The sequence below is a fragment of the Mus musculus genome, chromosome 11 (assembly GCF_000001635.26).
Source record: "Mus musculus strain C57BL/6J chromosome 11, GRCm38.p6 C57BL/6J".
NCBI classification, from domain to species: Eukaryota; Metazoa; Chordata; class Mammalia; order Rodentia; family Muridae; genus Mus; species Mus musculus.
In genome coordinates this window covers 104,997,530-105,011,222 of record NC_000077.6, presented here as the reverse complement: position 1 = coordinate 105,011,222, position 13,693 = coordinate 104,997,530, and the positions used below count along the sequence as shown (strand labels likewise).

The following is a 13,693-nucleotide window of genomic DNA, read 5'->3' as shown; positions in this document are numbered from 1 at the left end:
ACTCAAGAAGAATGAAGACCAAAGTGTGAACACTTTGCCCCTTCTTAGAATTGGGAACAAAACACCCATGGAAGGAGTTACAGAGACAAAGTTTGGAACTGAGATGAAAGAATGGACCATCTTGCATGGGCTTTTGAAACCTCACAGTCTACCCTCAGTGACACACCTCTTCCAACAAGGCCACACCCACTCCAACCAGGCCACACCTCTCAATCTTTCCCAGATAGTTCTACTAACTGGGAACCAAACATTCACATAAAAGATCCTTGGGGGCCATCCTCATTCAAACTTTGAAAGCAAATATATGGGTGTAGGCGCACAATGTCACAATACCCATACAGTTGTTAGAGGACAACTCGTGGGAGTCTGTTCTCTCCTGTCTGTTTTGTTTTAAAAAGAAAAAAAAAAAACATTGCAGCCTAAAATTGCTAGTCTATCAAAGAGTTGACGCCAGGAAGGACTCCTGTGGGCAGTGCCAAACTAGAGGAAGCACAGAGAAGGACGTACATGGATTGCAACGTAGAGAAGCACACAGTTTGATGACATAGCCTTCAGAAACTGTAATGATGAAATTAGCAACCTTTCCTGTGTCATAAGCTGTTTTCCTTTACTGTCCCTTAAGTAGAGATGTGTCACCTATAACTCGCTCTAGCATATTTATCATATACATCAAAATTAATGAAAATATACTAAACCAAAATGTGCTCTTACATGGCCTGGATTATTCTTTAAGACTAAATATATATGTATGTGTATGTGAGTGTATATATATATTAACCAACAGATGATGCTCCCAGAGGCTTCAGGCATGAGTGCCTGAGGGCAAGCATCCCTAGAAGTTCTGATAAAATCCATATGCTTACCATCAGCTGGAAGGGATTGTGACACTTCTTTTACTTTCTCATCTGACAGCTTGATCTTCAAGTTTTCCAGAACATTTTCTATGATATTGACATTAACTGCCCCACCTAAAGAAAGAATCAGGAACACCAAATGAACTCAGTAACTTCTGTGACTAAGAAAACTTTCACTGATTCCCTCCTATCATGGCTGTCAGCAAGAATGTCAACACCCAAATGTTCAAGTGCCCAGACATGGCCAAACTAGAAAGAAAACTGAAAACACCCTTTCTTGGTCCAGAGGAAAATTCCAAGGAACCTACTCTCCCATCAGTTACAATAATAGGGCTTAAAAGTTCATCTTAGTTTGCTGAGTTAATGAAATCTGCCCACCCCCAAAATAGTTGATCCTTTATTTCACATTTTCTATGTGGAACCAGATTTGAATTTGATTTTTTTTTTTTTGTCAAAAGCTAATGTCACCAGGAAGATGAAAGACTATTTGGAAACTGGGTGTATGGGGTTAGTGTGGGAGAGGTGGTCTCCATCAGAGGTCAACTGGAGGATGGCACAGGTAAGGACACTTGCTATCTTTCTTCTCATTGTGCTCCCCACCTTTGAAGGATTTCAGTTGATCTATCAATCTGCTCTCATGGATATTTCCTTCATCTGAAAAACAGGGGCACACGCACATCACAGAAAAATGGTATGAGCAACTCAGACAGACAGTGCAAAGCCACCATTTCAGTCAGTGGCTTCTCTGGTTTGACTTATAGTTTGATATTTTGCCTTCCCAAGAGTACAAAAGCATGGACCAGAGAACGTTTTCAGAGCCCATGTTTAACTGGATAGGAACATCTAGTCATTTGTTGCAAACATCATACAGGAATATGAATGCATCTTTCCTTTGCTTTGCTTTTCTTATCGTCTTTGTTTCTCCCACTTCCCTCTTCCCACCAGTTTCACTTCCTCCTTACATCTCCCAAGTTGACTTTCATTACTAGGATGAAATGGTATATAATGATGGCTTTTACCTCCAATCACAGGAAATCAAGAAAAGAGAGTTGCAGAAAGAACAAAATTATGCTTTCTGGGATAAGAAAAAGGTCATTTGAAAAAATTTTGCCAGCTCTTGAAAAAAACCAAACCAAACCAACCAACCAACCAACCAACCAACCAACCAACCATCCACCACTACCACAACAAAAGCAACCACCACCCTAGTACACAGTCAATACCAGAAGACAAAATTTGTTTTTTTAAAAAATGAGTCTTAACACCTAAATCGACTCCCCTTAACGCTCTCACGGTGTTTGAAAAGCTCACCATCGACTGGTAGATTTGTAACCAGTTCCACCTGCTCTTTGGATGTCAACGTTATCCCAGCATCTTCCACAAAAGTTTTCACATCGTTGACATTAATTTTTTCTCCTTCAAAAAAACAGAGATGGTAAGTACAGTCTACAATATGAAGAGATATCTAAACAGCAAAAGGCACAGAAGAGAATCGTCCATGTTTTTATATCACAACATGTAACTGTTAGGGAAGAAAAAAGGCACAGAGAGGTTTTATTCAAAGCAGAACAAACAGGAGGACAATCAGAACATTTGTCTTTCACTCTGAGGAGAGAAACTATATTATTACACTTAATTTGAAAAAAAGGATTGTCTGTTGTATATGCATGTGCAGGTGGATTTGTGGGTGGATACACATATGTAGGTGTGTGTGGGCATAGAGGTAAGAGGTCGACCTTAGCTGGGATCCTTCAGGAGACCATACATACACCTTGACTTTTTGAGTCAGTGTTTCTCAGTGACTTAGGGTTCATACAGTGCGATAGGTTGGCTGACCAGGAAGCTCCAGGGATCCACATATCTCTACCTTCCCAGTACTGGTGTCCACCCACAACCTGCTTTTATGTAGGTTCCAGGGCCTGAACTCAGGTCCTCATGTTTGTCTGCCAACATCAACCTTGGGACATTTAGATGAGAGAGCAGTACACTGGCAAGACTCCAGGGTTTTGTTTATATGCCTCCTGTGCTCGTGAATTTCTGTGCTATTGAAAAGATGTGAGGTATTAAAATTTAGGGGTTTAAAGTTTATATTAACTTTTAACTTGCCTATGACTGAGTTCACATCTGCCAGCACTTTTTTCAAAGGGATACTTCGGTTAGCTGTAATACGGAACACAAACAAGTAAGACGCTGACATAGAACTTAGAAAAATTATAAGTTAGGATCTGATAGGAGACTATACATTTTACTAATCTATTTGTGTTTACCTTAAAGTCATATTTCCTGTTGTGGGTGTAGAATTCCTCATTGGACTGTGGCCATTGTCTTGAACACAGACAGGGTCTGGCTGTTAGATGTGTCATGTCTTCATGGAACATATGTACCATGACTTCAGTCCTTGCATCTTTAGTTGCCTTCTAAATATGCCTTCAAAAGGAGGTGTTCTCTCTCTCCTCTCTCTCTCCTCTTTCTCCCCTCCCCTCCCCTTCCTTCTTCTCTCTCTCTTCTCCCTATGTCTCTCTGTTGTCATCTGTCTCTCTCCTTTCTCTCTTAACTCTCTTCCCCTCTCTCCTTTCTCTCTCCTCCCTCTCTGCTCTCTCCCCTCCCCTCTCCTCTCTCTTCTCTCTCCGTGTCTCTTTGTCTTTGTCCCTCTCTGTCCCTCACATTTAATGTAGATGTTTAGCTAGATGCTTCCTATCCTCCATCTGTTCCTGATAGGTTGTGCCCTGTGTTATCCACTTCTGTATCCATCTCGTGTCACTGATACTTTAGGAAATATTAGTGCTGTTCTACGATTTCCTATTGCAGATCTTTCTGTCTTTGCAATTCATTCACGTTTAACCACTGCTCCCATTTTCTTTTTTTCCTAGAAGTCCCTGGCCTGTCAGTGTGCTCTCAGCACTCACTGGAACACCATGGTGACTTCAGATTCCAAAAAGACAAAAGACAGCTTTCCTTCTTGCTTTCAGGCCAAATTCTTCTCCATAAGAAATACCTTAAATTCTCAGATTAATCTAATTGTAGATTCTCTCTCTCTCTCTCTCTCTCTCTCTCTCTCTCTCTCTCTCTCTCTCTCTCTCTCTCTCTCTCTCTCTCGTGTGTGTGTGTGTTGTCTGGCTGGCTTGGAACTTACTAGGTAGCACAAGATGGCCTTGGATGGACTTTTAGTAATCCTTCTGCCAATTGCTTAAGTTACAGGCATGTAGGAATTCTTATACTTAATCCCAAGATTCTGTGCCCCAGTCCCATAGGCCCCCTGGTGCTTACTGCCAGGAGTCTGCTTCTGTATCACATCCCTTATTTCCTTGTTTTTGAGTTTCAGATCCAAGTTCATGAGGAGTGTCTTCAGATTATTGGGATCAACTCTTCCACCTTAAAAGGAAAGGGCCGGGGGTGGGGGTGGGGGAAAGGGACAGGAATGTGAGCAAACCCCAATCCAGACATAAAGACTTCTCTTGCTAGAGTAACTTTCACCAAGCCTGGCTACTGTTAACAGTTAATTAGCCTGTGTGTGGAGGCATTTGTCTTTACTCCCAGGGTCTGGGAGGCAAAGACAGGTAGATCTCTATGAAGCTAGCCTGGTCTTCACAGAGAGTTCCAGGACTTCATAGTAAGACTTTGTCTCAAGAAACAAAGGCAAATAAACAGAATAAAAAAATTAGAAAATTATTTGAAAGTGGTTTAGCAATGATGATCCTTTAAAGTTTCCATAACTCTTGGGCTACCAATTCTACTTTTCATAGAAAGAGGTCATGTCAAAGGAGAAGGGTAGATATACATTGTACTTTTATGTATAATAGATAAAACCGAAAACCAAACGGCACCTCTAGAGGTTAAATATCTACTTAAATGGGTACTATTGAGTACATTTTTTATTCCACAGAAAAATATAGTTACCTATAATTATTATAAAGGATGGTTATAATAAGAGAACAGTTTTTAATTGGGTAGAGTTGTGGTGTCATGTAAACTACTGAAGTTGAAATCATTGTCCTAGCAAAAATAGCCATGTCATGAAAGACATGAATGATGCCTGCAATTGTGTCTGCCATTAAACAGCAAGCACATAACTGGTAGTGAGTCTCAAACACATTTATCCCTTGGTCGGACAAATGGATATTCCATATGCCCACCACAAATCAGTTATTTCATTTCAACTGTAGGCATGATTAATTGCTTCCAGCATTGGAAGAGAGCAACTGTTAGACAGAGTATGACCAGGACCCTGGTGTCATGTGTGCAAACTTCCAATGGGATTTTAGAGCCCTTCTGACTGTATGAAAACTTTGATATTTTAATTATAAATGGCTTGAAAATATCAAGTGGTTATGACTGGATAACTGGACTCTGAGTTGTAATATTTCCTTAATTGACCATTGAATTAAATGACAGTTCCTAGCTGAGATGGTGGTGGTTCTAACCCAGCACAGTGATGGTCGAGCTTTCATGATATCCATCCTAGACACACAGAAATAAAGCTGTGAATTCAAGGCTGATTCCTTTGAACTTGATACTGGCCTAATTTACACACCAAATATATACAAAGATGTGATCAATACATAGAAGAGGCACCAGATGAATCATAAACTAGAAGAGAAGGACCAAGGCTGAGACTATCAAACCAATCCTATTTATCACTTTCTCATGACATCTATCACTCACCTTTGGAGGTTCTCAGACTTGACAGGACTCTATTCTGAAAAACATGCTTATTTTCTGTTTAAAAAAAAAAAAGTTACAATTCAGGACAGAGAATGTGTCAGAGGGCACAGAGTCAGACTTTTCGTTCTGTGGCTGACCTTACAAAATGGTTCCATCTCCATCTTCAAGTCATAAGGAGGTTGGGGAGTGAAGACCATGCCAACACAGAGTGAGTGCCTGGTTAGAGGCTGAGAGCTCAGGATAGAAGCTCATCTTGCCTTCTAGCTGGCTTTGTGGCCTTAGGAAGATCTGCACCTCTGATCCTTCACTTGGGATGAATGTTGTCACAGTGTGTGGCTCCTGAGCACCATTAGGACGGAAATAACTGATCTATTAATGCATCTACCTCCAAGACAAACACTGGCTTATGTAAGAGAGCCCAAACCACACATTCATTGTTCTTCTTTGTAATCTTTTCCATCTTCAAACATTATTTTTTTAAAAAAGTATTTACTTTTACTTTTTATGTCTATGAGTGTTTGCCTACATCTATGTCTGTGTACATCACGCTTGCTGGTATACTTGAAGGCCAAAAAGCATATCAGACTCCTTGAAATTGGAGGGACAGATGGCTGAGAACCAAACCTGGCTCCTCCACAAGAGCAAGTGTTGTCAACCACCGAGTCACCTCTCTGGCCCCTTAGCTTTTAAATTTATTTTAATTGATTCTTTGAGAACTTAGTACATGTATATATTGTATTTCAATCATATTCATCCCCCACATTTCCCCCATGTCTTCTTCTTCCTCACTTTGTTCTCTTAAAAACATGTGCATGCACACCTGCTTTGTCAGTGCCCCTGAAGATCAGAAGATGGGGTAGAATCCTTTGGACCTAGAGTTACAGGAGCTGTGGGCTGTCTGGCGTGGGTGCAGGGAACAGAACTCAAGTCTTCTGAGAGAAGAGCAAGTACTCTTAACTTCTGAGCCATCTCTCCAACCTCACCCCCTTTGAAAATAGCCCACTGGATCTGATTAGTACTGTTCATATATGCATTAGGGCCCCCGATGGAGCAAACCACCAGGGACCATGTTCCCAAAGAAAACAGTCTCCCTTGGCATTCATCAACCATCTATAACCTTTTACCTAGGGATGGAGGCTATTGTGTCCCCTCCTCATCTATGCTGGAATGTTGACTTGTTCTCATGCAGGGAACCATTGTTGCTGTGGGCTCCTGGGTAAGATGGTCCTGGCATGTTCAGATCCTGTTTCGCCACAGTCTTCCCTACCCTGTAGTTATAGATCTTCCAGGCCCGCTTCCTTGATGTTCTCTGAGCCTGCCTTCCTTCCATTCTCCCTTCCTGCCTTGCTTTCTTGCTTTCTGCTAGAGTCTTGCTGATGAACCCCAGACTGGCCTTGAACACTGGACTCCCCTCTTTGTTCCTCCCATGTGCTAGAACATCTCCTCCCTTTGAGTCCTCCCTTCCTCTTTTCTACCATACATTCATCTTACTGCTTTCAGTACTAAAGGGAGACATGCCAGTGGCCTAAGAGGCAGCAAGAACTTTCTTAGTCTTCAATGGCAAGGCTTATACTTGAAGGTTTTGCTAACTTCTGAACTAGTGTAACAATATGGGAAAAGTTAACTTCTCAGCATCTGATACAGGAATTACTTACAGAAGTAGGCATTTGTGAGAAAGCACTTTAGAAAAGGTTTAGTTTTAATTTTATGTGTATGAGTGCTTGCTATGTGCCAAGTGTGCCTTGTGTTTATAGAGGTCTGAAGAGGCTGCTGGATCCCCTGGAACTGGAGTTACAGATAGTTGTACACCACCATGAGTGTGATGGGAACAGAATATAGGTCTTCTGCAGGAAAGGCCTATGCTCTAACCACTGAGATACCTTTCCAGCCCAAGAAGAAGCTTAAACATATTTTCCTTCCCTTCCCTTCCCTTCCCCTTTGATGGTTTCACTGAATAGCTCAGACTGCCTTTAAATCACCCCCTTCCTCCTCTTTTCCTGCCTTCCCAGTACTGGGATTCTAGACATGTTATCGTGCCTGCCTAAAACCATGCCTCTTAAACAGCTTACTCTGAGAGACAGGAGGATAGCTGAGAGTTTGGGGTCAGCTTGGGCTATGCAGAGGCTTTCAGGTTAACCTTGGCTACAATGTGGGACTTTCCTAACAAAATAAAACAGGATCACATTGGGAAGATGTTGAGCCTTTTTGTTTAAAGAAGAATAGGGGAGAGAGATTTGACCTATTCCCACACAGTGAGAATAAACCCAAGAGCAGTTAGGGTTGAGCTTGGGGTGGGGAGGAAAGGGTGAGGAAAATACAAGTCTCAGGAGCGAGACTTAGAAAAGTGCCCAGAGAGCCCAGGGGCTTCCCATGAGAGAGCCCAGGGGCTTCCCATGAGAGAGCTCAGGGGCTTCCCATGAGAGAGCTCAGGGGCTTCCCATGAGAGAGCCCAGGGGCTTCCCATGAGAGAGCCCAGGGGCAGGGGCTTCCCATGAGAGAGCTCAGGGGCTTCCCATGAGAGAGCTCAGGGGTTTCCCATGAGAGAGCTCAGGGGCTTCCCATGAGAGAGCTCAGGGGCTTCCCATGAGAGAGCCCAGGGGCAGGGGCTTCCCATGAGAGAGCTCAGGGGCTTCCCATGAGAGAGCTCAGGGGTTTCCCATGAGAGAGCTCAGGGGCTTCCCATGAGAGAGCTCAGGGGCTTCCCATGAGAGAGCCCAGGGGCTTCCCATGAGAGAGCCCAGGGGCTTCCCATGAGAGAGCCCAGGGGCTTCCCATGAGAGAGCCCAGGGGCTTCCCATGAGAGAGCCCAGGGGCTTCCCATGAGGGAGCCCAGGGGCTTCCCATGAGAGAGCCCAGGGGCTTCCCATGAGAGAGCCCAGGGGCTTCCCATGAGAGAGCCCAGGGGCTTCCCATGAGGGCCTCTGCTGTGCACCAGAAGAAAGATGTAAGCCCCACCTCCCCCCTGAAAAATCAACAAGAATATATTGTTTTCCCTTATTTCTTCTTAACAACTGATTTTGTGGAAGACTCTTTGAGTATTAAGTTCTGCACCCGAGGTAGAAGAAAGGGCTCATAAGGAAGGGCTGGAAGGTGGGTACAGGTAACATTTCAACACACATCATTTCAAAATACGGATTCCAGAGGGTGTGGGGAAGGCTCAGGGGTTACACGCTTGGCCCATGCACACACATGCTAGGAGTATGTGGCAGTCCGCCTGTAATTCTAGCCATGGAAAGCAGAGATAGGGGATCCCCTAGCAAGCTGGTTAGGGAAACCAGTTAAACCTTCGAGATCTGGGGTTGGTTGAGAGACCCTGCCTTAATGAATGAGCTAGAAGGGCATCCTGGATGTTTTACAACATCAACCTGGGCCTCCACGTGCATGCACACCTACATACCGTGCCTACATACAACTAAAAACCAATGCCCACCACACACATATGGAAATGGAATATATATATATATATACACATATACATGTATACATGTATTATACATATATACATGTATATATATATATATGTATGCATGTATATATGTGTGTATACATATATATATGTATATATACACATACATACATATACATAAATTTCAAAAAGTAGAACCATAAGATTGAGGCTTCTGGAGGCATTAGGAACATGCCTGCAGCTTACCATCAAATGGCAGCCTTTCTAGCAGATCCACATATTCTTTGTCATTCACTTCAACTCCAATTTGTCCAACAGTGTTTCTCAGGTCACCGACACTAATCTTTTCTCCTTTGAAAGGGAGAATGTTTACAGGTGAACATCTTAAGAACTTGTAACTCATTTAAAAATATTTGTTATCGTGTGTGTATGTCAGGGGTCGGCACTCATGCTGTGGCACATGGTGGTCTGAGGACAACTCTACGCTGGGCCCTGAACTGAAGTCACCAGGATTGCTTTCGGCATTGCTTTTTCCCCACTGGGTTAGCCTGATAATTCAATAAAAAATGGGGGTTGTGTGTGTGTGATTTGCAAGAACATGTTATTAACTAATATGATCTCTGATATGTCTTTTGAAATAATCATTATGTGGGTACAATCTCAGCTTGGAATTAAGTCTTCTCTAAAGACAAAAACGGGATGAACAAATACAAAGTGACAGAGGTCAAAAGAAGTCAAAGTGAATCTACCCTTTGTTATATCAGCACAACAAAGGCTCTCAGTGCTGGCGGCCGGCATGCAGAATGCAACCTAGTATACAAATGGCACAGAATTGCTAGTAGAGAGAATTCTAATAATAATCACACTGACTTATAAAACTGACCATACAGGAAAACATTATCTTGAGTTATCTAAAATGCTTCCTATTTATTAATGTGCTTACTTAAAATTTAGCTATTTACATGTAGCCAAGAAATATTTATAAATGAAAAATATGTATCCCTAAAGATACAGGAGTTGTCATTAAGAATAAGTCTTATTCTGGATATGGTGGCTTACATCTTCAGCCCCAGCATGCAGCAGGCAGAAACAGTAGGATCTCTCTATAAGTTTGAGACTAGCCTGATCTACATGGTGAAATCCAGGACAGCTAGGGCTACATAAAGATGCTTCCTCATTAAACAAACAACCATTAGAAAAGGGTAAATCTTGTGGATTATTCTGAATATATAAGTTATCAAATAAGTTTGATCTGACAAATAATTGAATAAAATGACTATGTTGTTATCAATGATATATTAGGGAAACATCTAAGATATTTATTTATAGCATTTGGATATCTGTGTTGGAGAAACTCACCTGTGAACTCGTTCATTTTTGGCACAATGCTTTTTAGATCAACCTTTCCAGTTTCTGCACATACAAAAAATATCACAGAGACAATGAGGCTCTTTTTGCTTATCCCTGCTAAAATTCTGGCATCATCCAAATTTTAGTTCTAGATGCCTACAGTTTCAGATAATTAACACTAAGTAGATGAAACATGTCTCTTTTATTTTTATTTCTTTCTTCTATGTAGTTTTATACATTGTGGTAGCTCTTACTGGCTCAGATGCTTTAAGAGCTGGTCCCCAACTGGTGGAACTGTTTGGGAAGGATTAGGAGGTGTGGTGTTGGAGGAGGTGTTGTCATTATGGGGAGGCCTTGAGATTTCAAAAGACTACTGCTATCCCCACTGTGCTTTCTAAAGCATTACAACAATTACTGAAAGATTTGAAAGAAGTTACTCTTAAAATGATCTGGACTTGTGTTGGTGATACTCCCCAGTGGTAAAGAGGACTCCACCAGCAAGTGCAAGGTCCTAGGCTTGATCCGCAGGGGCACAAGAATAAACAGACAAAGGTAAGAATTGGTCTAGCCTGTCGTCCTTGGTTAGAGTAATGGCTAGTGGTGGAGAGTCAACGATTTTCCCAATTACCATTGTTGATCTAGCTACATTTTCCATATCTTCTTCAACCAATATTGGCAAATTATTTTTCTATTGGAAATAATTCCCATTCTATCATTGTATTTAAAATCTAAATCCATATCACACACAATACCTCATGACAGTAGTATAATTATTCTTAGCATCCACAGTTATATATCACTTTAAATTCCTGCATATCTCTCTATCTATTGGTCTTCTCAATCAGAACGGCAGATCATTCACACCAGATGCAATCATTACTCTATTTGGAATGTTCCTAGTAGGCAAGTTTCTCTGCAGTCATGTAACACTCAGCATGTCTACAAAGGGCTCTCATTTGGTTTTCTTCTTCATTTGCACCTGAGAAGGCTCTGTTGGGATTCATTCCCCCTTCATCACCCACAGTGGAGGGCACCTGCTAGACTTGAACTAATAAAGATAAATTTTGTTTCATCTGGATGCTTCTGTAAACTTTTCAAAATGTCCTTCTGATATAAAATAAATGTCATCTACAGAAGATGTAAAGCTTAAGGTGTCCCAAAAGGGAAGTATTTTGGTTTATAAAGCCTACCGTCAACTGGTAGACTTTCTGCGAGGTCTTCATATTCATTTTGTGAGAGTTCAAGTCCCATGTTTTCCAGAAATGGGCTCAAGTTATTCACATCAATTTTTCCTCCTTAGGAAAGACAAAGTATTAAAATGATATCAAAGTGTGGAAAAATCTTTTCAATTCAGGAAATTCTATGAGGACTTATGATGCAGGAAGGCCTAGTCACAGGCATAAGGAGGAGAAAACATTGAAACCAGGTGTCGTATCTCAGTCTCTGATGGTGTCTTTTGCTCATATTGAACACATGAAATTCTAAATGGGTCTAGATAAATTCTCAGAGAATCATAGCATAATAATCCAACACTTTACATTGGAATATACAACAATCTAAAAATCATTCTGTGAAAATAATTTGATATTTATATTTAATAAAGAGGAATTTAATTACACAAGCAATATTGGACTTATATATATTTATCTGTGTTCTCATGATGCTTTGCACTCACTTTTAAGATGCTTTAAACCATCCGTTATCCTTTTTTTATACACTTTTCCTGAAGCTGAAAGAAAAACCACAACTCAGGTCAGAAAACAATGAGGAAGATTTGCTTAAACAAAGAAGCAACAAACTATAATTCTCACAATCCTCTGACTTCAGAAAAGTCGGTTTTTGATGGTTTCCTTCCAGATTTATTTTTCATCTCTCAATAATGGAGTTTTTTTGGAGAAAGAATATATTGTTTTAAATTTGAAAATAAAATTCTGTAGTTTAAATATATGGGTGTTTTGAGGGCACATATGTGCTCTATTTTTGTGCCTGGCCCCTGAGGAGGCCAGAAGGGGGCATTAGATCCCCTGAGACTGGAATTATAGGCAGGGAATTGTGCTGGGAATTGAACCTGGGTCCTCTACAAGAGAAGAAAGTTTTCTTAACTACTGAGTCATCTTTCCAGTCCCTGAAAAAAACCTCTTCTGAGGCAATTTTGTTCTCTCATGTACAAAAACTAATCATCACTGGTTGTAAATTCTGAAACATATGTTCTATTTAATTTATTTTAAATTTCTGACCAATATTACTTATTTTTCTCTTTGATATTTTTCTTAGTACTTTCTGTCTTTTAATGCAAAGAAGAACAATGCACAGGCCTTATCAGGAGAAATGAATGACATAGTTTGTTATCATATTGAAAAGTAAATGATTCAGATATTCTTTTGGCAAAAATATTCTGGAACTTCTAAGAAATGATTTTAAAGTCCTGGTAACATGAAGTTGGGAGGGAAAAGTAGAAGGGGACTAAAGGAGGAAGGTGGAGGAGGAAGGAGTGGGACTGGAGTAAATCAAAACACATTATATGCACATATGAATTTTCAATAAAATATTAAGAAATAAAAACCCTGTTAACAATGTGACACCAAAAATTCTCCTACTCAAGTACTCAAAACCTTCTGAAGGATCTACATACATAACCATCCTTATCAGTACATATCAATTTAAAAAATATATATATGCTTACCTTTCTTTGAAAGATGTTTTATCAGATTCAAATATTCTTTATCTGTGAATTCAATTTTCATGTCTTTCAGAATATCTCCTACATCATTAATATCCACTGAATCTCCTAGGAAAGATATAAATGGTGACAAGAAAAGATTTTGAGAACATAAAAGCTATGATACTTGACACTGTAAAATTATAAAACTTGTGAATTTGAATTAAGTATACAGATGACCATAAAACAAGTAATACTTGAGTGTTTTTTTTAATATAAAATAAATTTTAAATATTTACTTCAGGAGTTTGAAGTGATCATATTTGGAGCTATAAATTACAATGTACATCAATTTCATATAAAAAAGCACACATACTACGTGACTTATATTAACTAATTATTAATAGGATGCACCAAAAATTCATTCGGTAAATGCTTGTGAGAAAGTACTTCAAAGATGGACTTGGCTTTTGTTATCCTAACAGCAAAGCTAGAGAAACAAAAGAAAGAAAACTCAAAGCCACCATCTTTGACAAAGACAGACACAAAAATTTCACCCAAACACAAACACACAAAATGTAAACTTTCATTAACAAGCTTTCTCACCATGGTAGAGTGTGATCATTTAACATATAAAAACAATATATAAGTTATGTCATATTAGTGGAAGGAAGGACAAAACTCATAAGATCATTCTAACAGGTGCAGAACAATTGTTTGGTTTAATAGCTTCTCATATTAAAACATAATACATTAGTTTAT

The 13,693-nt window shown here is 40.2% G+C and overlaps 2 protein-coding genes across 5 annotated transcripts in view; both read right to left on the bottom strand.

Moving 5' to 3' along the window:
* The window catches only part of Efcab3 (EF-hand calcium binding domain 3), a 108,553-nt gene extending 106,315 nt beyond the window's left edge, over nucleotides 1-2,238 (bottom strand). For 3 of the 4 annotated variants that reach the window (XM_017314762.1, XM_017314763.1, XM_017314764.1), the window contains exons 1-2: nucleotides 1,455-1,888; nucleotides 864-968 (exon numbers count right to left, since the gene is read on the bottom strand). In XM_017314762.1, coding sequence (XP_017170251.1) covers nucleotides 864-968; nucleotides 1,455-1,533 — 184 coding nt within the window. In that variant the 5' untranslated portion in view covers nucleotides 1,534-1,888. Of the gene's footprint in view, nucleotides 1-863; nucleotides 969-1,454; nucleotides 1,889-2,165 lie in introns of those variants that run through there. The other variant, XM_017314765.1, reaches the window with a different exon arrangement.
* The window catches only part of Gm11639 (predicted gene 11639), a 227,902-nt gene continuing 216,321 nt past the window's right edge, over nucleotides 2,113-13,693 (bottom strand). Inside the window, exons 100-108 of the mRNA XM_017314877.1 lie at nucleotides 12,956-13,060; nucleotides 11,948-12,001; nucleotides 11,463-11,567; nucleotides 10,282-10,335; nucleotides 9,169-9,273; nucleotides 5,517-5,570; nucleotides 4,122-4,226; nucleotides 2,950-3,014; nucleotides 2,113-2,319 (exon numbers count right to left, since the gene is read on the bottom strand). Coding sequence (XP_017170366.1) covers nucleotides 2,113-2,319; nucleotides 2,950-3,014; nucleotides 4,122-4,226; nucleotides 5,517-5,570; nucleotides 9,169-9,273; nucleotides 10,282-10,335; nucleotides 11,463-11,567; nucleotides 11,948-12,001; nucleotides 12,956-13,060 — 854 coding nt within the window. The remainder of the gene's footprint in view (nucleotides 2,320-2,949; nucleotides 3,015-4,121; nucleotides 4,227-5,516; nucleotides 5,571-9,168; nucleotides 9,274-10,281; nucleotides 10,336-11,462; nucleotides 11,568-11,947; nucleotides 12,002-12,955; nucleotides 13,061-13,693) is intronic.